This window comes from Pleurodeles waltl, chromosome 8 (genome assembly GCF_031143425.1).
Source record: "Pleurodeles waltl isolate 20211129_DDA chromosome 8, aPleWal1.hap1.20221129, whole genome shotgun sequence".
In the NCBI taxonomy this organism is placed as follows: Eukaryota; Metazoa; Chordata; class Amphibia; order Caudata; family Salamandridae; genus Pleurodeles; species Pleurodeles waltl.
Window position 1 is genome coordinate 1,424,414,175 of NC_090447.1, and position 23,549 is coordinate 1,424,437,723.

Here is a 23,549-nt window from a genome sequence, read left to right on the forward strand (position 1 = left end):
AGGCACTATCAATGCCAGGGAATTCCTTCCCTGGTGCTGATAGGGGTCTCCCCCACCCCTGCTACCCCCCACGAATCCTCCCCCCACACCCCTCTACCACCCCCCAAAGGTGGCACAACCCCCCTCCCCACCCCGACCCTGAACATGCACATATACACACCCCTACACGCACACACCCCCAACATGCACATATACACACCCCTACACGCACACATACACCCCGACAACACATACCTGCACACATACAAACAGACATGCACACCGTCCGACCCACACACATTTCCCATGCACAGAACACCCCCCGCACGCATACACTCACTCACTCACCCCCTCTACACTCTCACACACACACCCCCATTCACGCACACAACACACAACGCCCCCCGCCCCCTTCCCTAACGGACGATCAACTTACCTTGTCCGTTGATCCTCCGGGAGGGGACGAGATCCATGGGGGCAGCTCTGCCACCAGAACACCGTCACCAGAACACCGCCACACCGAATCATGGGACGTGATTCAGTGGGCGGTGTTCTGTTGACGTGGAGGTTGAGCAACCTCCACTTTCCCGCTGTCCGCCAGTATGGCTGCTGGCAGCTTTCCATACGAAAAAGGACGGCGGGCTGCCAGCGGTCATAATACGCGGCACAGAAGACCGCCACCACTTCAGCACGGCGGTACCTCAGCAGTCTTGCGAAAAGACCGCCGAGGTCGTAATGACCCCCTTTGTCTTTTACTTTAAACCATCCTTGCCTTACCCCCTTTGCCTGACTGCACTTCTCCTCCTTATGAGGGAAGAGCCTTTTGCTATTCCTTGCTGAGTCTTACTGGTTCTATCCTGGCTGATGGCGAATCGACTGGTGTCCTGAGGACGAAGACTGACACTGTATGCTCCCCCATCTGGATGGGTAACTATCTGATGATAAATTGTAATTGTCTGTTTGCCTTTCCTTTCTAGGTACCAACTGTTCTTTTGACAGAGGCCATAGTTAGATGTTTTCTAAATTCATGTTGCTAAATTGTTTTGCATGAAGCCCAACATGCTGATGCTAATTTGGGGTTAGTTAACGGGTTCACTAATATCGGGTGCAAATAGACAAAATGACTGAGTCTTTGCTTTGTTGAATAATGCACTAATGATGCTCTGCTAAGAGTCTGATTCATGTTGACGTCGTGCTTTGTCCTAATGTTCATGATCTATGCTTTGATAAAGTCTTATTTAAGTTGCCATATCGTAGTTTTATTAATGTGCTTACTGATATTGGGACTAATGAATATGCTAGTAGATTGTAACTAATAGGGAATAAATATCCTAACTCTTACTATACTGGTGTGGTTATTCATTGACTGAAAGGTCATGGTGTGTCTTGTTCTTATTACATGTTATTGATTAGTTTGATTGATTAGTTATTGTGAATATTGATTAGGTTATTGATCTATCAATTGAGATGTTAAATAGATATCTCGTCCTGAGGAGTCACCAATCAGGATCAAAAGGTTCATTGGCCTTAAATGAGTCCCCTTGTAAGTAAATGATCAAAGTTGGGACGCGTTAACAGTTCCACCGTTTTCGGCCTAAATACCTGATGGTTCACAGAATGGGCAATTTTAATGTGAGCAATACCGAGTAAATGGGCACATGGCATTTACGACAGAGCTACTTGGAGACTTTGCAGTGTCGATTTTCTATCATAACTGAAGATGGATAGAGGAACAGAAAGCTTCCGAGAAATGTTCTAAATATGTCGACAGTTTTGTCAACTTTAGAAACAGTTAATCTCGCACAATGTCACTGATTACCGAAGTTTTAAATTGCATTTTAGCTCATGATGTGAGATTTTGTACTTTACAGTATTGCACAGCTGCAGGCATATGAACAAGGAATGGCAGCTATTCGTAGATCACTTGTATTGAATTATAAAGCCAAATACTGCAAGCTTATCTCTCAGAGTTCAGGTTACACAACAGCCTCTCTCACATCTGTAAAATGTTTGTAGTGTCTTTCTTCCATAAAACACACTGCACGAGGGAAGCTTTACGCCTTTATTGCAACCCCCGTGAGACCGACCATCTGCTGCTCCCAACTCACATAAATAAAGTCTCTTCTTTTGAACAATAACTTTCTAAACAGTTAAGAACTTTACAATCACATTCTACCAACTATATACCATAGAAAAAAGACCCATCATCACACATCCCCCTTCCTACCAACACAGAAAACACATCTTGCAACTCCTAAAATCCTTTGCAATCTTCAGCCACAAATTTGTTTTCTGGCCAATCTCCCACCACCCAGCTCCTGGCCACTTTGAGCTATTAATCTTTAACAGGAGCATTTTGCACCACTCCTCTTTCGTAATTGCTTCTGTAGTTTACACGGGTAGCCAACCTACACTGTAACCCTCCCCTTTATCCAAGGGAGTTTTATCCATAGGAAATGGAAGGCAGCTTGAACAGCTACCTATTTTATTCTTTACTAGTGTACTTTATAATTGAAATCAATAAGTCGCATTGAAAATCGTGCTGAATTCAACCCCTAGGTGGGATAAGTTTTGTCAGAAGTTTATGATCACATTATCACACTTTACTCACTCTTCTAAACCTTACATAAATTGTCTGAAGTGTTGAAGACCCTATACCGCAGCAAGAGTTTCTTTGTCCACCACGGAGAATGCTCTTTAGCAGGGGATAATGCTCTTGAAGCACAGGGTAGTGTGCATTCTTCCCCTTCTCTACTCTTCCTTTGATCATTGCCAAGCATTTGTTTATTTTTGTCTAAATCTCTTACATTTACGTATACCCAAATCCTCTCCTTAACTCGTCTAGCCATGACCATGGAGCAAACCATTCAGCTGCCTCTACTTGTTCAATAATTCCCACTTTTAGAAGTTGTTCAGTTTGTTGCTTTATGTCTTCCCTTATTACAAGTCTAGATTCCTTTTCTTATGGAATTTGGCGATGACCCCCTCCATTAAAACAATGTTATGACAAAAAACTATTAGCTTGTCCCTATTTTGCCTGAAAATCACCAGAAAAGTCCTTGAACATTGTTTCTCCCATGAGTATACTGTCCTCAACTTGAGTACTTGCTTAGGGCTATTTATATTTAAAATGAAGTCTAATGGCCTCTCATTACTCCAGCTCAGTACTGAAGGGCCCTCCCCTAAAACAATTTTCCCATCTCTTTTCTGTCTTTTAACTCAAACATGAGAAATTTGTAATAACTTGTAAGTATTGGTTCCCCTGTGAAACTGTCAGAGCTTATATCAGAAAGTAACAGTTTACTTCCTATCACATTCACAAACTTCTTTTCCATAACACTCTTGTTTATAATTGCGTATGGAGGACCCAAAACAGATACACTCATTATTTCTACACTTCGCAGCTTAATTTCACCTACCTGTTTATTCAAAACTCACTAAAATAACATTAACAATCTCTTGACTGTCCCCCACTCCTAAAACACAATACTTCACACCTTTTATTATCTGTGCCTCTGTTTCACTCAATTCTGAGTTTGAATTGGAAGTATGTTCACTAACTAATTTTACTGTATGTCCCTGGTTAGTTTTCCTACATACCTTTGAATAATGTCCCTTTGTACTGCAATGTGTGCATTGTTATGCAATGCTGGGCAAATTGTGAATGGAAGGTATTCAAGACTACCACACCTGAAACGTTTTTCCCTCCCCGCTCTGTCTTTACTAAATTTTTTGTATTTTTCTACCCCTTGTCCTTTAAGAAAACTCTTGGTTTTCATAAAATAACCCAACTCTCTACTTTGTATTTATGTATATTGGATGTTACTTTCTTAACAATATCTCCGGACCCTGAGGATGTATTTACATTGGCAGTCTTGGCACACTTGTTCAATATGTCAGCTTTGGGTACGATAGCTATTACTGCACTAAGTTGTAAATCATCATAGGCCCATAACCTTTCTGATCAATACTCATTATTTTCATAAGAATGCGTCATGAAATGAACCAAATTTGTAACTGATAGCTACGTTCTTCAATGATGAAACATTGTCATCGATAGATTTAATTTTTCACTGCTTCCTGTTGAAGAAATCAAATCTATCAATAGCAATACAGACAGATGAGGAGTACCTTTCGTAAAGTTTAGCGAAAGCATGTAAAAAAACTCTCCTTCTGCTGGTGGTCTTGCTTTCATTTCCATTCTCTTTTACACTTTGAGACTCGCTGGACCTAGCAAGTGTAAAATAATGTTTTTTTTTTTCTGATGTAAGTTCCTCATCATCAATGGTGTCAATATAGTTAAGAAAGTATTCCTTTCATTAATGAAACTTTATTGGCAATTCTCCAGTAATGGCAAAAAAGGTTGCAGTGGTTTCAGGCTGAAAGTTTGTGCTGCATACACTATGCAGGTTCAAATGGAATCACCACGATTATCAGAGTAGGATACACATATATATTTACCTGTTTACAGTGGTGGTTAGTGAAGTTTGAGAGTGGTGGGCTGGGCTTGGACCAGGGTGGGGGAGAAGAGGGTCACATTGACGTGAGGGGTGGATGGCATTTTTGGGGAGGCTAGTCACCATTTCCTGTGCAAATCTTATTTACCATAAATGAGATAAAATGGTCTCGGAGAAAACAAAAGTGAACTATTTTTAAAGTCAAAGAACATCAACTATACAAATCGAAGCCTTTATAGAAGCCTCATGAATATCCAAACATTCCCAGCTTGAAGAAAAAAATGCATGTTTTCTTTTCAATCAGATATTACCGCAACATCGTAATCAGAGAGACTGAAAACAAAACAGGACTAATACTATTTCACAAACGCAAAATAAAATCCCAAACTTTGCCTCGCCCATTTACATGCTATCCAATACACATTGATCGGACTCTGAAGAGGACAGTTTTCAGGCCCAGGCTTTAAGGGTATTAACACATACTGGCTGCAAGCTACAAGAAAATAGATAAGTGACATTAACACCTGACCACTTAGAATAACGGCTATTGATGTCACATTCCACCACAGACATCCAAAAACTGCTTTTGACAAATAAGGCTGAGTGACAGAAATAAACACAGTTTACTTACTGAGCGTGATTGCCACATTGGAGAAAGGTGAATGTAATTCTTTATCCTGCTGCTTGAAATTTAGTGCAGCACAGTTATTTTCCTTACATACTGTGTCTCAATGCAAAGCGGCTAAAGGTATCTGCAGGTTAAACCCTGAGCACTGTAAATGTATAAGAACAGTAGAGACAAGCTGTCTTGCCTTGTTGAGGAGCGAATACTAATTAGAAACAAATAAAAAATATATTAAACACTTTACTACAAATTGGCCAATACCCCTGCCTGTGTGACACAGCTAGGGTTTCTCCAGAAAACCACTACAACTACAGCATGGGGCCTTAATTCCAGCAGAGAGGCCCTGTATTGAAGAGGCATGGAGTGTTGACCACAACATTCTGGTGGGTAGTATGTGAAAAGCTGGAGTCAGTGGTTAGCAGCTGGCACATGTAGGCAGTGAAAAGCTGAAACTGACGGCTATTATAAGTAACTCATTTGAATATTAAGAACTTCATGCCACCCCTGCCCGAAGGCTCTTACTTCCACATTTTCCAGCTAGACTGTAAAGCCAGCAGGGACTGTGGTGCTTATGTTCATAGTGATATAACACTTCTATGTGAAAAATGTTTCAAATATACGTGCAGTCTCTAGCCTCCCATTTTACCTCCTTGCCGATTAGAGAGTGCTACAGTGCAATTAATTATTCTGCTTTTTGGAGTGTCCCAATTATTTATCCAAGTGATTGCAATTGTTTATTTATGTCAATGTTCTCGGGCTCAGTGACCTTCGAGTTCAACATTGGAACTGGTTGAGTGTGTCTGAAAACCCCATATAAATAGTTCAATAGAAATAGCTGGTGTGTTTCAAAATTCTTGAAATGGCACAAAGGAGGTAATTATTTTTCAAGCAACAAAATGGGAATTCATTTTAACAAGCCCTTCAATAAGTGCAACTATCCAAATGGGCCAACCCCAGCTGACATTTTTGTTGCTTCACCTGGTGACATGGAGGGAAGCTTCAAGCCAGGCGAGTCGGGGATGCTGGCTAATTCACATAAACACACGCAATGCACAACACCTTCCTCTTTGCCCCACTGTCCCCATGAGTCTGCTTGCTGGCAGTAAATCTAAGGACACACCGTAGCTCAAATGGCAACCAGCATGAACTGCAGTGTGGGAAGTAGAACCTCGAGTCTGCGCAGTGTGTCTTCAAAAGTCCAGATGACACACTGCACACACTTGATTTTGTGACTTCCCGCTTACAGCCTCTAACCCATCCTTTACCAACTCATCACAGTGTCTGGTACTACCCCACCCTGTGCCAAGTTGGAAAAGGGTGTAGTGACAATGGTCTCCTCTCCCTGATTGACCTGGAGGCCTAGCACAGCAGGGCTTGAATCTGAAACCCCCAGGGCTAACTCTACCTCCACGTCGTCAGGGGGTGGAGTCTGGACCTTGACGCAGTGTCTTTGCTGAGTTGATGACCTCACAGGCCTCAGGGATGTGAGATTGTCAGCCCGGCAAATACTCTAGACTTTGGGCCCGCCCAGGGGAGTATGTTTAAGGAAAGTGTCACCTCACTGTCATCACATCAACGAGTACGGTCAGTTCAGAGTGTAGAGCAGTCCCAGCAAGATAATTCAACATGTATACACTGTGTTTACAAGTTTAAGGAAGCAGTTTCAGAATTGCTTCAATGCATCATTTTTCACCATCAACCAGACGCCCTTGAAGAGAAACCACCACTGTCTGTTTACTAAGTCAAATTCAGTGTACGTAACTCTGTGGAAACTCAAAGGATTGCAGGTAACTAATAATTCCACCAGTTTTTTTTATTCTGTTTGATTAATGCACAAGAGTATAAAACTTAACAAGTTAGTACCCCTGTGAGGAATTGTGTAGTTGGTTGACTGGGGTGTGAGGCCTGGACAAGAAGCAACCACAATTCTTGTCAGGGTAAGGCACCAGCAAACACCAAATTAACCTATGCTCACCCTCTGGAACCTGGCACAGACCAGTCAGGCTTAACTTGAAGGCAATATGTAAATTATTTGTGCAACAATTCAAACAGTAATACAGTGAAAACGCCACATATAAGGTACCCCACACCAGGGTAGGAAAATATAATTTAATTTAATAAATAAAAGAAGACCAAACAACAAAAATCCAATAAGTAGAACTTGAGTTATGATTGTTTTTTAAGACCAAACTGTAAAATAGTGGTTAGAGGCAAAAAATGCCAGCTGGGGAAATCTGGCCATGCCAGATTGGGACAAAGTCAAAAGTTCAGGACGACCGCGATGGAGCACTAGGCAGCTATAAGGACCAAGTTAGACCAACTGAACAAAAGTAATTTAAATCTTGGGTGTGGCACATTGCGTGGATCTGAAACACAGATGCATTGTGCAGCCGAGGTAGTGCATTGGTTCTGAGATGCAACGAGGTGGCGGTGTGAGGTCCTGATGCATTGTCATTGAGGATTTGTCATCGAGGATCCTGTTGATGGGGCTTGTAATAAGAAGGCCGGTGCAGAGGATGGGTGGCACAGTTAAGGCAATGAGTTGGTTCTGATGAGCGTTGAGGCTGCAAAGCAGAGGTTCATCATCGTCATCAAGGCTGCTGTTGATGGAAGATGCGAGGACTTTGCACCAGGGAAAGTCTTGTGCAGTGGTGCTTCTGAAGGCGATGTGTTGATTCCAAAATGCGGGGTGCAGGGGCAATACTAGCCTATTTCTTTAGTTCTGACCCATGAAGTAGCGATGGTGCGTTGGTTCTGTTCCTCGCAGCAGTGGCACTTGCATCACTTCTGCTCCAGCAGCAGAGGCTGTGACAGTTCCACTGGAGCAAACACCTTAGGCCCACTTCCAAGGGTGCAGGACGAAAGCACCACTTGGCAGAACAGACTCACAGATGGCAGAGTCCAGGTGCAGGAGCAGGGTGGTTGGAAGTCTTTTATGTATCTAAGACTTTAGATCAGCAGGGCAGCCAGTTAGCCATTAGAGTTACTCTGGATTATGGGTTGGAGAGATTCAGTTCCATTCCTTCTCACTCCCAGGCAAGAGGGAAGCAGGCCAGCAGGTCAACACAGAAAAGCAGTAGTCCAGCAGAGTAGCAGCCCAGCAGAGTGGCAGTCCCTCGGTAGCACAGCAGTCCTTCTTCCTGGCAGAGTATCCAAAGGTCCAGAAGTGTACAGAAGTGGTTGAGTTAGAGTTCCAGTACTTATACCCAATGGTGCCTTTGATGTGGGGGAGTCTTTCAAGATATGCATCTGAAGTGCATAGATGTCCTGGCCTTCCTGCCCTGACTTCAGTCTCACTACAGGGGGAGATGTACGTTCCTTTGTGTGTGGACAGGACACAGCCTATTCATGTGTAAGTGAGGCTGTGTCCAGCTCCTCCCTCCCATCTTGCCCAGGATGGTTTGTAAAGTCACAGGTGGCCCATCCAGTCACACCTAAGCTCCCATTTGTGTTTGGCTGTCAAGGGGAAATATACAAAGCCCAGCTGTCACCTACCCCAGATTTGTGATCAGAGACACGCAGGAGTCACCAAATTGGTTAAGTAAGAAAATGTGAACTTTCTAAAAAAAAAAAGTGGCATTTTCAAAATTGCATTTTAAAATCTGACTTCACCATAAGTTTAGATTTGAATTGTGATTACAGGGACATCAAACTCGAAAAGTCTACCTGTTCACAATTAGGAATTGCACCTATAAAATGTAATCATAAGGTAATCCCAATATTTTCCAGTGGGAGAGACAGGCCTTGCAGTAGTGAGCAGCATTTAATTTACAATCCCTGGACACATGTAGTGCACTTTACTAGGGACTCATAAGTAAATTAAATATGCCAATTTAGTATAAGCCAATTCTTCCATGCTTTACAGAGAGAGCACATGCACTTTAGCACTGTTAGGAGTGGTAATGTGCCCAAAGTCCTAAAGCCAATAAAAATGAATTCAGCAAAAAATAGAAAGGAGGAAGGCAAAAAACCTTGGGATGACCCTGCAGAAAGGGCCATGCCCAACAACCTCATAATGTGCCTGTTATACAGACCACTTGGCATTTAAAGTCAGTCCTAAGGCAAGCAATTAGTACTATTACTTCTGATAGCCCCACCCACATCCAAGATTGCCACACACAGGTAACGTCTGTGACCTCAAGTTTCACGTGACGTCACAGTGGCCAAGATAAAAGTGCAATTGAGGACCTGCCCCACTTGATGCTCCCGAGGCTCTCACTAAAAATGTGTAAAATCCATGTTTTTTTCTTCTTCAGCGCTGGAACTTTTCGCTGAATCTGTACTGTCTTTCTTAAAAAAAGAACACACTCCATGAGGTAAGCTTTAGCTTTTATTGCAATCATGGTGTGAGTGAACATCTGCTGCTCCCAGCTCACGGGTCCTTAACCAAATTCTCCTTCATTTAGACAATACTATTATAAACAGTAAATAACTTTCTAACCAAGTTCTACTAAATATATAACATAGAAAAAGGACCCAACAACATGCTGTTCTCGATAGAAGAGAGAAATATTGATATCTAGGCAGAAGCCGCTAGAATAGGACCAGGAGTTGCAAGGAAGAGCAGAGAGGAACCAGCTCTTACTTCTGGCGGTTCCTAATTGAAGTCCACACCCTTTCACACCAGTGGACTTTCCTGCTGTTGCTTTCACGTGCAATCAGTCCAATCACTCATCCACAATCACGTTGCATAATACAAATATGATATCACATTCTCGTTATCAGTAACCTCTGAAAATAACACCATTAGTCGCCTTTTCTAATCTCCCAAAGCGCTCTGCTGAGTGCAAGCATGCAGCGGCCAATCACCATAGACCCTACAGGCTTCACTCACTCCAGAAAAGCAGTTGTCTCCGTCACCGTTCTAGCAGCCAAAAGCAAAGCAGAAGGATGAATGGAGCTAGCAAGAACAGGGTAAAAGGCAACTCTGCTAGGAAAAATAAAGCTTTTATTTCTGCCCTGGCCAGTAAGACTATGGGCCTGATTCACAAAGGTAAACTTAGACCAAAAGTCTAAGTTTAGGCTTAAACTTATAGTAAAGTGAGACTTTTGGTCTAAGTTTTGAACAAAAGTATAAACTTAGACCAAAAGTCTAACTTTACTCATAGTAGAGTTAGACTTTTGGTCTAAGTTTAGACTTTAGGTCTAAACGTAGACCAAAGTGTAAACTTAGACCAAAAGTCTAACTTTACTCATAGTAGAGTTAGACTTTTGGTCTAAGTTTAGACTTTAGGTCTAAACGTAGACCAAAGTGTAAACTTAGACCAAAAGCCTAACTTTACTATGAGTAATGCTAGACTTTAGGTCTAAACATAGACTTTTGGTCTAAACTTAAACATTTGGTCTAAAATGTACCTTTGTAAATCAGGCCCTATGTGCTTACGGTCTCCAAGTACTGCAAATATGGAGTTTTTTATTTGCTTCTATCTTTCTCAGGGCCGGCTTTAGGTCAGTGCTACTGGTGCGCCCGCATTGGGTGTTGACTTGTCAGGGGGAGGCACTAACCTCGGGAGACTGGGGATGCTCTGTGTCTATGCTCTGTGTCTATCAATAACTTAGAATTTAAAAACATCTCATTCATTCTCCTGCTAGAGAAAGAGATCCGAGCTTTGTCTAGTGGCAGTTTTGGCTCGCCATAAAGTAGCTCAAAGGGATAATATTTCTGCTGCAAAGAATGGATCTGTATTTGATGTGACTAGCTGACTGGATCAGTAAAGTCAGCCTTTACCAGCATTTTAAAACAAATGAAATGTATGTGTGAGGGGCTAGAGGGAGAGGAGGGGCTCTCTTGCCGGATGGTAGATAAGGAATCCGAGAAGGAGGTCTGGGGGGCAAAAACGATTGTTGCACTGGGCACTGCCAGCACTAAGGCCGGCCCTGGTCTTTCTACCAATGGTACTATAATCCGATAGTGGTATGAACCTCACATTTTACTTCAGAATGAAGGTGCTGGCCATTTCTAAGTAACTTCAGCTAAAAAAAGGTATTTCTGAAAGACATGTGATCATATAATACGTGTTATTGGACATCATTTGAAAGACCTGAACCTCATTCAATTTATACTTGCAAACTGTTATGACCATCCAAAAAGCTAAATTAAAGCATTTTATGCTAGAAAGCTAAAATGTGATGTCTGAATACCTTCAGTTTAAATGGATGAACGATATCTGTGACAAAAAGATACTAGACATTTAAGAATTTCAACCTTATATCAGAGGTCAGAGAGTGATATATGCACCGAGACTACACATATGCTCAATATTTAAGGAATAAGGTACCCCCCAACAGTGTTTACTGAGGATACTGCACGACACCTCAAAGTTCCACATCCTTATATAGTGGCTTTGTGCCTCTGATTGGCCACGGAGTCCTTCCATTCATTGACTTGCAGTATTCTGACAAGACAAATAGGTCACATCGTATTCCACATATATTTATTGTCAGTGGAAATAAGCAGGTACTTTTGGCAAAACAAATGGGTGCTTTGTATTGCAATCTATCTGACTTAGTGTAAGATGGCAGCTGGCAGCTACTAACGGAGGCTGTTTTTGGTCGTCTAGTCAAAATACTGAAGGGAAGTCAAAGGAACACATTTTATTTACAGAAGTAACAATGTGTACAATATGTAAAGAAATCTAACTATCAAGCACGTTTTAAATACCATCTGACAATGTAATAAACAGGTCACAGCTGAATCCTGACCGGTACATTAAACTAGCAAATCCATAAGCCCTCTAACATTTGCCCGCCGCTCTCCAGTTCTACTGAAAGCACCACCTCATCGTGTCTGAGTAAGTCTCACCAGCCTAGATGTCGCACAACTGTGATGATTCTTCAATTCCAGATGAGTGAGTGAGCTATATATTAGACCTCATTCGGAAAGAATGCAAATTGATAGACAGTTGATTCCACTGATTTTGTAAGTACATGGTACTTGGAAGAGACCAAAACATTTCTGCTGCTATTCCAGAACACCAGCTTTAGAAAGATGGGGTGTCAAAATATACAGCATAAATCAATCTCCATGATACTACATGTTAGAGCTGACAGACCTGATGGGTCAGCTCATGAGTCTGCCGCGTACATCAAATCATGTCTTTCTGTGTTTTCAATATTTCCATTTACTACTTCACTAAGTCTTAGGTGTGTATGGATGAGTCATTTCAGTTAGCATACTTGTATTCTGCTCTGCAGGTTCCTGCTTCGTCTAATGTGCCTTTTCATGACTGACAGCAGACGCGACCAAGGCACTCTAGGGTCACAAACTTCTGCTACCTGGCCTATAGTAAATGCCAGGTTTCTACTGGTGCATTGGACATGCCTATTTTCAATACCAACAGTTGTCTTTTACCTACAATCTTCAGTTTCACATAACCCATTATTTATTAAACTTTTGAAACAAATTAATCTTGATACAATGAAATACAATGAATAGGAACATGCAACAGGTCTGATGAACAGGTATATGCATATGAAGGATCCATTCTAAACATGACACACAAATGTGTCCTCCACGTTAACTGACACACAGAGCATTTCCAACAATTTCATCATTAACGTTTATACTTCTGTGGTATAGCTGATCTTGTTCCGTATTCTTTGCCTGTACTACAATGGAAATTAATTTCTAATAGTGACGTACAAGAATGATGATAACCACTATATAGTCAAGGAAGTGTTTATAGATAACTGTAGATTTATTATTCTTAAATTCACTCCTATGTTCCTTGAGAGTTTTATGTGTGTATATATGTGTATATTTATATATATACACACATATATATATATATATATATATATATATATACTGGTTAACATTAATGTTGAGTAAAGCTACACTTAACTAAATATTCTTTCCCTGACAGCATAGTAGTAGTCAATATTCTGCAGTTGCTTTTCTTATCGATTGGTGTAGCTGACCTCGATATTCTGACGTACAACCATTCCTTGTCAATAATCTTGAGATCTACCATTGTCCGGAGCACATTACATGCTTTCCAACATTTTAAAATAACCAAAAACAAACATGATATAAAGTGTTACCTGTTGCCTCCACCATTCCTTCCAAGATCACAACAATTTCCAAATCTTCTTTGGCCATCTGGGCTTTGGAAATGTCCCAGAAAGGGCTTTGCTGGTTAATTTCATGACAGATTATCAACGGTGACACCAAGAAAAGGCGGTCATCTCCTGTGTCGTATCCAACGTTGATATCAGTCTGGTTGAGTGGTATAAACTCACCCTCCTTTGTCTGTTTGGATTTGATCAGCTTGGCCCTTATTGATGCTTCTACTATGTGCGAGTTCCTAAGGTCTCCAACTCGAAACATTAGGCAAAGTTTCCCATCGCGCATGGAAATTACTGCATTGTTAGAAAAAACAAGAGTCTCTGCCCGCTTCTTGGGCTGGGAGATTTTTACAAACATGCAACCAACCATAAATGCATTAACTATTGACCCTAAAACGGATTGAACTAAAAGAAGGATAATTCCTTCTGGACATTTGTCTGTGATGACCCGATAACCATACCCAATTGTGGTTTCTGTTTCTATTGAGAATAAAAACGCTGAGACGAACCCGTTGAGGTTGTCCACACAAGGGCTCCATGACTTGTCTCCTATATGGTCCAGATCACCTCGAATGTAAGCAATGAGCCACCATATCATTCCAAAGAAAAGCCACGTGACGGTGTACACCAAGACAAAGATGAATAAGTTAAACCGCCATTTTAGGTCAACTAGCGTTGTGAAAATGTCACTCAAGTACCGGTAGGTCTCCCTCACGTTCCCATGGTGGACGTTGCATTTCCCATCTTTCCGCACATACCGCTGGATCTTCCTCTTCTTACATTCCTTGTGTTTGTGTTTTGGCAGGTCTTCTCTGGCCTGTTTGGGCAGCTTTGGCTGCCGAGTCGTGATTGGGCTCTCCACGTCCTGCTCCATCGAGCCTACTTCCACAACGTGAGCTGCTTTCGAGAGACAAAAAGAAAAAAAAGAGATTGCATTTCAGTATGTGTTTGTTTTAATCAACATATTGCGTCTTCTTATAATGGGGAAGAAACACAGCTCGTGCAGCTGCATAATTGCAAATTAGGAGAGGGTTGTCATTCTTACATTGTCTGGTGGGACATGCCTTTCCCTTTTCCTCTGCACCCCCTTTCTTAAATCTAATCAGGGACGTTTGACAGCCCAGACGGTTGTTCAATTTTCATATTAAATACAGAGCTCTTCTTTTTATTGAATAACTGTGTGGTGTCTAACTTGTAGGCCTACTGGGATCTTGTGTAAAATATTGCTCTACGGCAGAAATGGAAAAAGGACAATCTGTAGAGGAGAGCACAGCAGGCACTTCCGTGAATAAGCAACAATTAGAAATTATTTCTGATGATAAATTCGTGTTCAAAAACATTATGTAGTTCTGTACATGTTGATATACAAAGACTGTCCTAATATTTAATTGTTAGGATTTACAAATTACTTCCAAATTAATTGAAATGCAAATCAACCAGCCACGGTTAAAGTGGGCAACTTCAAGCGTTATCTAATATTTGGCCGAAATTTGAAGTAGGCTTGTTGAACTGTTCGGAGCGAGTAGTAAAACTGAAGGTTGGGGAAGCGTACAGCCCAATGAGCGTAAAACAGCTCAAACAATTGCACATTTGCAGTTTTTGAATGTTTGTGTTTGCTGTTTGTGACTAGTAACATGGCTTTTTGCTATGTACCATCCCTATTTTGCGAGTTGGTAACTTGTTACCAACTCGCAAAATAGGGATTGTGACTCACTATTATAAGTGGTGTGCCAAGAGCGTTCCTTCCTAATAGTGACTTGCAGGGCCATGTCTGATTGTTTTGCAACCAGGATTGTGGTTGCAAAACAATCGCAGTAAACCATTTGGAAACATGAAGGGTTCCTCAAGGGACCCCTTCTTTTTTGAGAATGGGGGTGCAAACATCTTTTGAGAGCAGACAGTAGTCCCAGGGACATTTGCCTACTCTTAAAAAATGAAAAGAAAAGTTTTCAGTTTTCTTTTTGTAAGACATCCCATTTTCCTTCAAGGAAAAGGGGCTGCAATCCAAAAAAAGATTGCTTTATTTAAAAGCAGTCAGAGACGTAGTGGTCTGCTGACCCCAGCAGGATACCATCCCTGAGATTGCGGCCATTCCCAAATGGGTCTCAAATTGCGACCTACCTCATTATTAATATTAGTAAGGCGGGTCTCTTGCAATAAGTTTGAGAATCACAAATAGTGTTAAACACACTGTTGTGCATAGCAGTTTGCGATTTCCTAATAGCGAATCGCAAAAATTTGCTATTAGGAAATCCCAAAACTCAAGCTACATATATCTGGCCTTTAATGTTTTATACTTATTTAATTTTATTGGAGATATGTATTAAGAAGGGGTTTAGCCACAGATGGTAGTGGAGAGCTGTAGTTAGCAGGCACGTTCAAAACGAAAACTTAAGCCAATAAATGCGGAAATAAATTCAGTAGAAAAGATGTCAGTGAGCAGAATTGTGGGACTGAAAAGAGAAGGGATACTGTCTAGTGAGGTAGAAAAGTTGTGGAGTGGAGGTTGTGCATGGGCGCCTGTGATTACAGTATTGATTGTTGATCCAACAACCAAGTGGACATGTGGACGTGCGGCTGGAACCGCAAGCTTGTTCATGGATGCGCAGAATACTCAAATAAATCTAGACACAACTAGGTGCCCACTAATATTCCTGTTCTGCTCATAACCATTTATCTTCCTGCTAACTTGGTATTAACGGATCATAGTTAATTAACTCAGGCATTCACCTATTTATAATGGTTTAACTGTTTAGGTGAACTGAAGTAGGTGTCATCCTTCCATTACCAACAGTATATGAATAGAGTGTTGTCTTGTTCACAGACATACACGCCCTTCATCTATGTCATATACTCACATACATTTAAGAGTTTGCTTTAAACCCAGAGAAAGAAATACTTATTAAAATGGTTGAAAGTTAGCAAGAGGTTTTTAAAAAAAATCTTAGGTTCCTCTTGTAGTAGATTTTAATCATTTTTGGCATTAATACTATAGGTATTAATATTCTATAGTATTGGTTAATATTCTATAGGATTAATGCCAAAGACGCTCCAGTGGCGCTGTGCATCATGCATAATTATAAGGTGGTGCTTTTTGGGGCTTAACTCCACCTTGTAAATGTGCCCCTGACCCAGTTTTCTGTGGCAGAGGGGGGTGCAATGGATGATGCGGTGGAACGCCGACAGATGCTGCCCCAGACATACAAGAATCTGTAAATGTGTGGCAGCACCAAAATTTAACGCCGTCCGAGGTGCAGTGCTAGCATGGCGCAGCGAGGAGAAATGCTTCCATTTCTCCTCGTTTTTGCTTTTTGCATTCTGCAGCACACATAGAAAGAGTAAAACCGACATAAATGATTGTTTATGTGCAGGACCTTTGGTCCTTTGGTACTTCTATGTGTGCTGCACTATGCAGCACACATAGAAGTGCCAAATCGCCATTGTAGATTGTTTATGTGCAGGAAGTTACACCTTCCTACACATAAACAATCAATCCCTTCAACGTAGACACCCTGGCACTATGGTGCAAGGATGCCTGCGTTGGCACTAAGAAGCTAAATTTAGCATCGGCGTAGGGGGAAACGCAAGGGTGCGCTGTATTCTTGTAAATACGGAGCATCACTGCATTTCAAAATTGGCATGGTGCTGCTGATTTTGGCGCAGTGCTGTGCCGCACCAGTTTGTTGTAAATCTGGCCCTAAATTCACTAGATTCAGATGAGACATTCAGGTTCTTCAATAAAGTTTTCGCAGGAGCTCAGGTGACGCTGCAGAATTTTGCGCTGTGTCTGCAGGCTTGTATAATGGTAAGAATATCATTACTAATATTTATGTCACTGTGTTACTTTGTGCCACATGGCAAAACTTACTATACGGGGCTATAAGATCCTCAAAAAGGATAATAATTCCTCGTGCGGCTGTGTAACTATTAGTATTAACACTTCCTCGTGCGCCTTGGCCCTGTGCCAACCCACCTGAAAAGGTTTCATTTCACTCTAAGTGTCAATGTACCTAAAATCATGAAGTGCTCCTCTGACGCACGGATAACGCCATCTGTTTTCAAAGTAGTTACAACCCTACAACTTCTGAAGCCTATTCTTTTCTGGTGTCACTCATGCAACAGTTTTGAATAAGGTTAGAAGAAGGGTTACCAAAGAGGCCAATGCCTAGCAATAAAGTATGCTGTCTGATAGTTAATCAGAATTGAGAACCAGATGTAGCCCAGAAGAGGCATCTTTTTTGTTATGAGAACAGTCCATGGATGCAAATACAACAAAGGTGGATACGTGAGTCAGTTGACTCCCTCACTTCAGCCTAAACTGTTCCAGGTGCTTGATAGGTTAACACGCTTTTTCTTATGCCTCAGTATTTTATACGTTTTTGACTGCCTTCAAAATTGTTAAATGTGTGTTTTCTAGATCTACCAAAAAAGTTTAATTGGATATTTAATTTCATGTAGAGAAAAGAAAATTAGATTTATGGGAGCCCCTTGCAGATCACATGTCTGGCAGTGGGAAATCAGTTTGTCTCTAAATAACAACTAGGTGGTACATGTATGAAGCACTTTAGCGGTTGATTTGCAGAATCGGGCTGCATGCGACCAGAAAAATGCACTTTGGTATGCATTAATCCCAAACTACGATTTGGTAACATGTTACCGAATCACAATTTGGAATTGCAAATACATACCGATTGGTATTTAAAAGGGGCGTGTTTAGAGTGTCTCTTCCAAATATCTAATAAATATCGATGTATGAATCTTTTACAATGGAAATGTGGTCCCAAAACACTCTCCCATTCCCAGATGGGAAGGGATCCCCCGGGGGGCCCTCCCCTTTTACCCTTTGAGAATGTTTAAAAAATATTTTTTAGGAGCAGGCAGCGACCAATGGACCACTCCTACTCTTAAAAAATGAAAATTAAATTTTTCATGTTTTATTTTTAAACATATCCCGTTTTCATTTAAGGAAAACAGGCTGCATTTTTTAGAAAAAGTTTGCTTTATTTAAAAGCAAACATACATATGGTGGTATGCTGACCTCAGCTGGCCACTATCCCTATGATGGCTGCGATTCCCAATGGCTCGAAAAGTACTATTACTAATCTTCATACATCTAGCCATAGATGCCTTTGAAGGGTGTCTTGCTACCATATAGCTTGACTTTATCAAATAGCACATTTTTGCGAATCTCTTTTCGGTAATCGCTATTAGTAATCTTTCTACATCTAGCCCTAGATGCCTTATAAGGGTCTCTGGCTACCATATAGCTTGACCTTTGAAAACTTCTGATCAAGATATCTTACTTGTCTTTGAGTTGGTTAGAAGGACTGCACTCAGACAGTCGCTGGCATTGCCACCTTTCCAGTCCAAATTAAATTCTCTAGTCTGTTGAGTACCCAAAGGCTCAGATTTATAACCATTTCATTCAATGTATATGCTCATCCATTTGTCCAGTCAATTAAGTGATTTCACTTTCAGTTTTACATGTGGGAGCATGATACCCAGGCTCTTTTATGTCTTGATGTGGACCATGAGTCACTAATGGGCATAATTTTGTCAAACATGTTGATGCTCAATAACTGGATGTGGATCAACTTCCAAAAGTGTATGTAGAGTAAAACTGTTGCAAGGGGTTGACAAGAATGAGCTCTGGCAATCTTGCCAGAATCTATGAAAGTTTGTTACATCTCTGCTACTGGAGCCAGAAATATGAGCTTTAAGATTTATTCTGAGCTCTCTAACCCCTCCCTCAAGTCTCAACATGAAGAAATCAGAAGTCATGCCATTCCATATTCCAAACCCTTCACCAATCATGGTGGATGGAGAAGACCCACCCATAAGTGAATAGCTCACCTACATAGGAAGCAATATCAGACATGATGGAGGGGCAGGCAGCGACATCAAGAGCAGACTGCACAAGACCAGGAATGCCTTCAGGATGCTGACCAAAATGTGGTGATAATCTCAGTACATCACCAACACCAAGCTGAGGCTTTACCAGAGCTGTGTTTTTTGTGCACACTTGTATGGATCATAATGCTGGCGGATTACGAAAAGCAACATCACCAAACTGTCAGCTTTAGACATCAGTAACGTGAGAAAACTCTTGCACATTTTCTGGCCATGAATCATCTCCAATCAAAAACTGCTCACCAGATGCCAGAAAGAGAGCATGGATACCATTATTATGCAGAAAAGATGGAGATGGGTAGGACACACTGTCAAAAGAAAACAAGACTTCATAACAAGAGCAGATCTCCACTGGACTCCTGAAGGCAAACAGAAGAGAGGCAAGCCAAAGAACACTTGGAGGCAAACTGTGGAAAAATAAATTAAGACCCTGAACCACAGCTGGGGCACCATTCAGAAACTTGCTCAAGACAGAAAGAAGTGAAGGTCTTGTGTTGCTACACAACAGTCAGCAAAAACAGGCAGTAAGTAAATAATTCAACCCATCATGTAAGTGCACCAGGAACTTCCAGATTTCAGCAGGTATAGCATTTAAAAGAAACACTGGTAAAGGCAAGTTGCCTAACTTGTAGTGTATAAGTCATGTGACCTCTCAAAGCAGACTGTAGTCAGATGCCAAAAAGGAATATATGACTGTAATACACAGTATAGTCAAAGAGTGGCATCAATAATCCATGCACATAAAATTGTGAAATAGAAAATGACTATGTGATAACTACATTTTCAATTATCAATGGCTCAACGTGACCAACCATAATATGTCTTGCTTTGTTTCAGTCTCATTAGTGCTTAAAACAGAAAGCTGTTGGCGTCTGTTCTAAAAAAGGTGTTTCCTTTTTATAATGTGGTCATTAAAGCTCATGCATCAAGGCTACCAGATCTTGCCAAGAAGTTTACTGAAATGCCAAAACATCTCTCTACAATTCTGAATACAGACTTCTTTTGCAGACAACACAAATTTAAAACAAGATAAGACCCATATACGTGGAGAAATATTTTTATAAGTGAACATTATTATTTATACCCAAGCTTGCAAACAGGTAAAGAAACCACAGAGAAGTAATGAATGTGCATGATAAGTAGTTGGTGAACAATTAGGCCTTGATTACAAGTTTGGTGGTAAAAACCATTGAACTTGCCCATAGCGTAAATACCAGTTCCACCTGGTTTGGTAAATTGCACATGTGTTAAATAACACTGATTATGAATGTTTACTATGTGCCACAGAATTGGTATTCATACCATGTGTTAAATATCAAATGTGCATAATTTACCGCACCATAGCGCACCAGATAAATAGCACATGCAAAAACCATCAGACAGTGCCCATTTCTGGGCTTTGAAAATTCCTAGAGTGGGGAAATACATTTCTAGAGAACAGAAATAGCCAGAACAACACATTGAAAGAACTCATAGCACCCAAAAAGTACACCAACAAGCACTTCCTATGTTCAGTCATTATTTTGTGTGGGCAAAAACACCTTGAAACAAGACTAATAGAATCCATTGCTATCCACTGTATCACTCAGTCACCCTAAGCAGAAACCTTCCGAACCGTTCTATCATGGACACAGACAGGTTAAGGAAGTACACGTTTATGGATCCTGAGCTGGAGGTCCTTGCAAAGGAGTCAGTAAGACACCATGACTGTCTAATGTTCTCTCCAAAGCTGAAGATGCCACCAAAATCAAGAAGGAGATTATGGACAAAACCAACACTGTATCAAAATATCCACATGATGTTAAGGACATTAAAAAACATGTTCCAAACCTTGAAATGCCAGGTACTTGGACGATTTGCCAAGCACAAACACTAAAGCATGGCCACTGGTGGTAGTTCTCCACCTCAGCTCCACTTCAAACCATGAGTAGAAAAACAAATCATGACCATCCTTATTATATCTGAAGTAGAAGAAATGGAAGAAGGTCTCGTCGTAGTAGGAATCAAAGGCCAGAGACATGAGATTTGTAATGGAAATACACATGGTTGTTAGAAAAGTGACTTGGCTCACTGTAAATAGTGACTGATGTAATTTGTTACACATATTCACATTGATCCATGCATGAGATATCTTACGTGCAAGCAACACTCTAATGATGCTGCTGACATACTGAGTTTTGGCTACAACAATCATAAAGCCTTGTAGTCTTCATGGTTGTTCGTTGAGTGGGGTAAAAATCCTGCTCAAGCAATAGCCACAATCTCTGTCAGGGTTAGCCACTAATGTCGCTGAATTAATCTGTGCTTAACCTTCTGATAGCTTGGCACAAAAGTAGTCAGGCTTAACTTAAAGGCAATATGCAAAGTATTTCTGCAGCACACAAACAGTGATAAAGTGATAACATGACACAAGAAAAATCTCAGACCAATTTAGCAAAATAAAGTAAATTCTAATACATTATTTAACACCAAAATGACAAAACTACAATCAGTAGAATTGGAGTTATGAATTTTTTAAGTTTAAGGTAAAAACCAGCGCTTAAGATATCAAAATACCAACTGTGGAAGTCGAAAGTTATGGCTAACCATGATGAACTGCGGGTCGGATACAAGGAGTGGATAGGCCCAGTCTGTGCTTACCTTTGGATTCAGAAGAAATTTTGTGGAAAAATGTCTGAGAAGGTAAAGTTCAGTGGGACAAGGCTTTAGGTGGTGTCTGAGGATGACGTGTTGACTTTGAGGAGCTTCAGCACGAACTCACTGTGAAGATTTCTACTTTCAAACTAAGGGGCATATTTTTGAACCCCTTTTGGGTCGTTCTTGCACCACACAACATGTTGCAAGAATGACAGAAATGATAAATGAGAGTTATGAAGCCACGCAAAGCCACGTTGCATGGTCCTGTGTGGCTTCATATATCTTGAGTAATGTTGCGCTGTATTACTCTGCTCCAGGGAAGTGTTTCCATGGGCGTTCCCATGCAACATCCATTGATTCTGATGCATCTCCAGATTTAAAGTAACAGGTAAATTCAGGAATGCGCCAAAAACCTATGCCACCCCAAGTGAGGCGTAACAAGAAGAAATATCTTTATTTCTCTTCATTTTACCTCTTTCTATGTGATCTCTTAGAAAGAGGAAAAGCGCTTCTGAGGGTTGTTCTTGTGTAGGAAGGTGCCCATCCTTTCACAAAAACAATCCTGCATGCAACATAGGCAGTTTTGCACCATGGTGCAAGAGCAGCTGCATTGGCTCTAGGCAGCCCTTTGTGCACCAGCGCAGGGTAAAGGACAGGTCTATGCCATATTGCCTTAAATATTGAGCATTCCTGTCCCCTCCCTGTTACGCAGCGCAGCACAGTGACTTTCTGCACTGTGCTGCACTGTGTGACTTGGCCATAAATTTGGTCTTAGTCTCTTTTTCAGAAGTCAAACATCTCCAGCAGGACAAAGCTGCAAGCTGGGGCCGATGAGGGCTCTCGAAGAGCCGCTGAACAGGGTTTTCTGTTGCGGAGAAGAATTTAGCAGAAACTGCTGCAAAGTCAGGCTGACTGGGTGGATCAATGAGCAGGTAGGTCCCAGTCTCCACTCGGTTCTCAGGGAACTTTCTAGCCCAAAATGTTCTAATTCCTACGTTTTGGATTTTGGCTATCTGGGCACCCTCAGCACCAAATCCAAGGGTCAAGGACTGAAGAGGAGCCACTTGAAGGGTGAGGACTCACTCAGACTGGGTCCACGTGTGGGTTCAAGATGGTTAGAGACTTTTCTATGCCTGATGAGGAGGCCAGCCAAATAGCCCTTGGAGTCCCTCTGGTAGGCTTGGGTTCAAGGGAAACAGGGCTCTAGCAGAAGGGGAGGCCTCTGAAGGTTCAAGGCAGGCTTCAGGAAGCAGAACATTCCTCCCAGGTGCAGCATAGCAGTCTTCTAAAATGTACAACAGGTCACAGCAGCAGGCAGTCCTCAGAGAATCTTTCTGCTGGTCCACAAAGTGAACTGAAGAGTGGGTCTGAAGGTCATATTTTCATAGCTGGTGCCTTCTTTGAGGTAGGGAAAAGTTTATAGAAATTCCCTTTGAAGTGCAGGGAATCTCCTTCCTCTCATGCCCTGGCTTCAGCCTCACTATGGGCACAATGAGGTAGAGAGAATCCTTTATGTGAAGGCAGGGCACAACCAATTGATTTGCAAGTGGGGCTGTGCCCAGCTCCACCCCGATCCTTCCAGTGATGACCCATCCAGGTACACCTAATCCCTCTATTGTGTGGCTGTCTGGGAGGAATATACAAACACCAACTGCCAACTACACCCAGTCATGTGGCCAAGGAACAGGCTGTAGGCACCAAATAGTTAGGGCAGGAAAATGTCAATTTTCTAAAAGTGGTATTTTCTAAAATTGTAACTTAAACTCTGACTTTACCATTAAAGAGGATTTTAAATTACAATTGCCCAGACACCAAACATAAAATATCTAACTGTTCTCAATCAACGTTAGCACTTATTAAATGTAATAAGGTGA

The 23,549-nt window shown here is 41.4% G+C and overlaps 1 protein-coding gene across 5 annotated transcripts in view; it reads right to left on the reverse strand.

Annotated features, from left to right (window-relative positions):
- The window catches only part of KCNJ6 (potassium inwardly rectifying channel subfamily J member 6), a 1,253,811-nt gene that overhangs the window by 231,802 nt on the left and 998,460 nt on the right, over positions 1 to 23,549 (reverse strand). For 3 of the 5 annotated variants that reach the window (XM_069202552.1, XM_069202551.1, XM_069202553.1), the window contains one exon: positions 13,105 to 14,025. In XM_069202552.1, coding sequence (XP_069058653.1) covers positions 13,105 to 14,002 — 898 coding nt within the window. In that variant the 5' untranslated portion in view covers positions 14,003 to 14,025. Of the gene's footprint in view, positions 1 to 13,104; positions 14,029 to 23,549 lie in introns of all 5 variants that reach the window. The other 2 variants (XM_069202554.1, XM_069202555.1) reach the window with 1 other exon arrangement.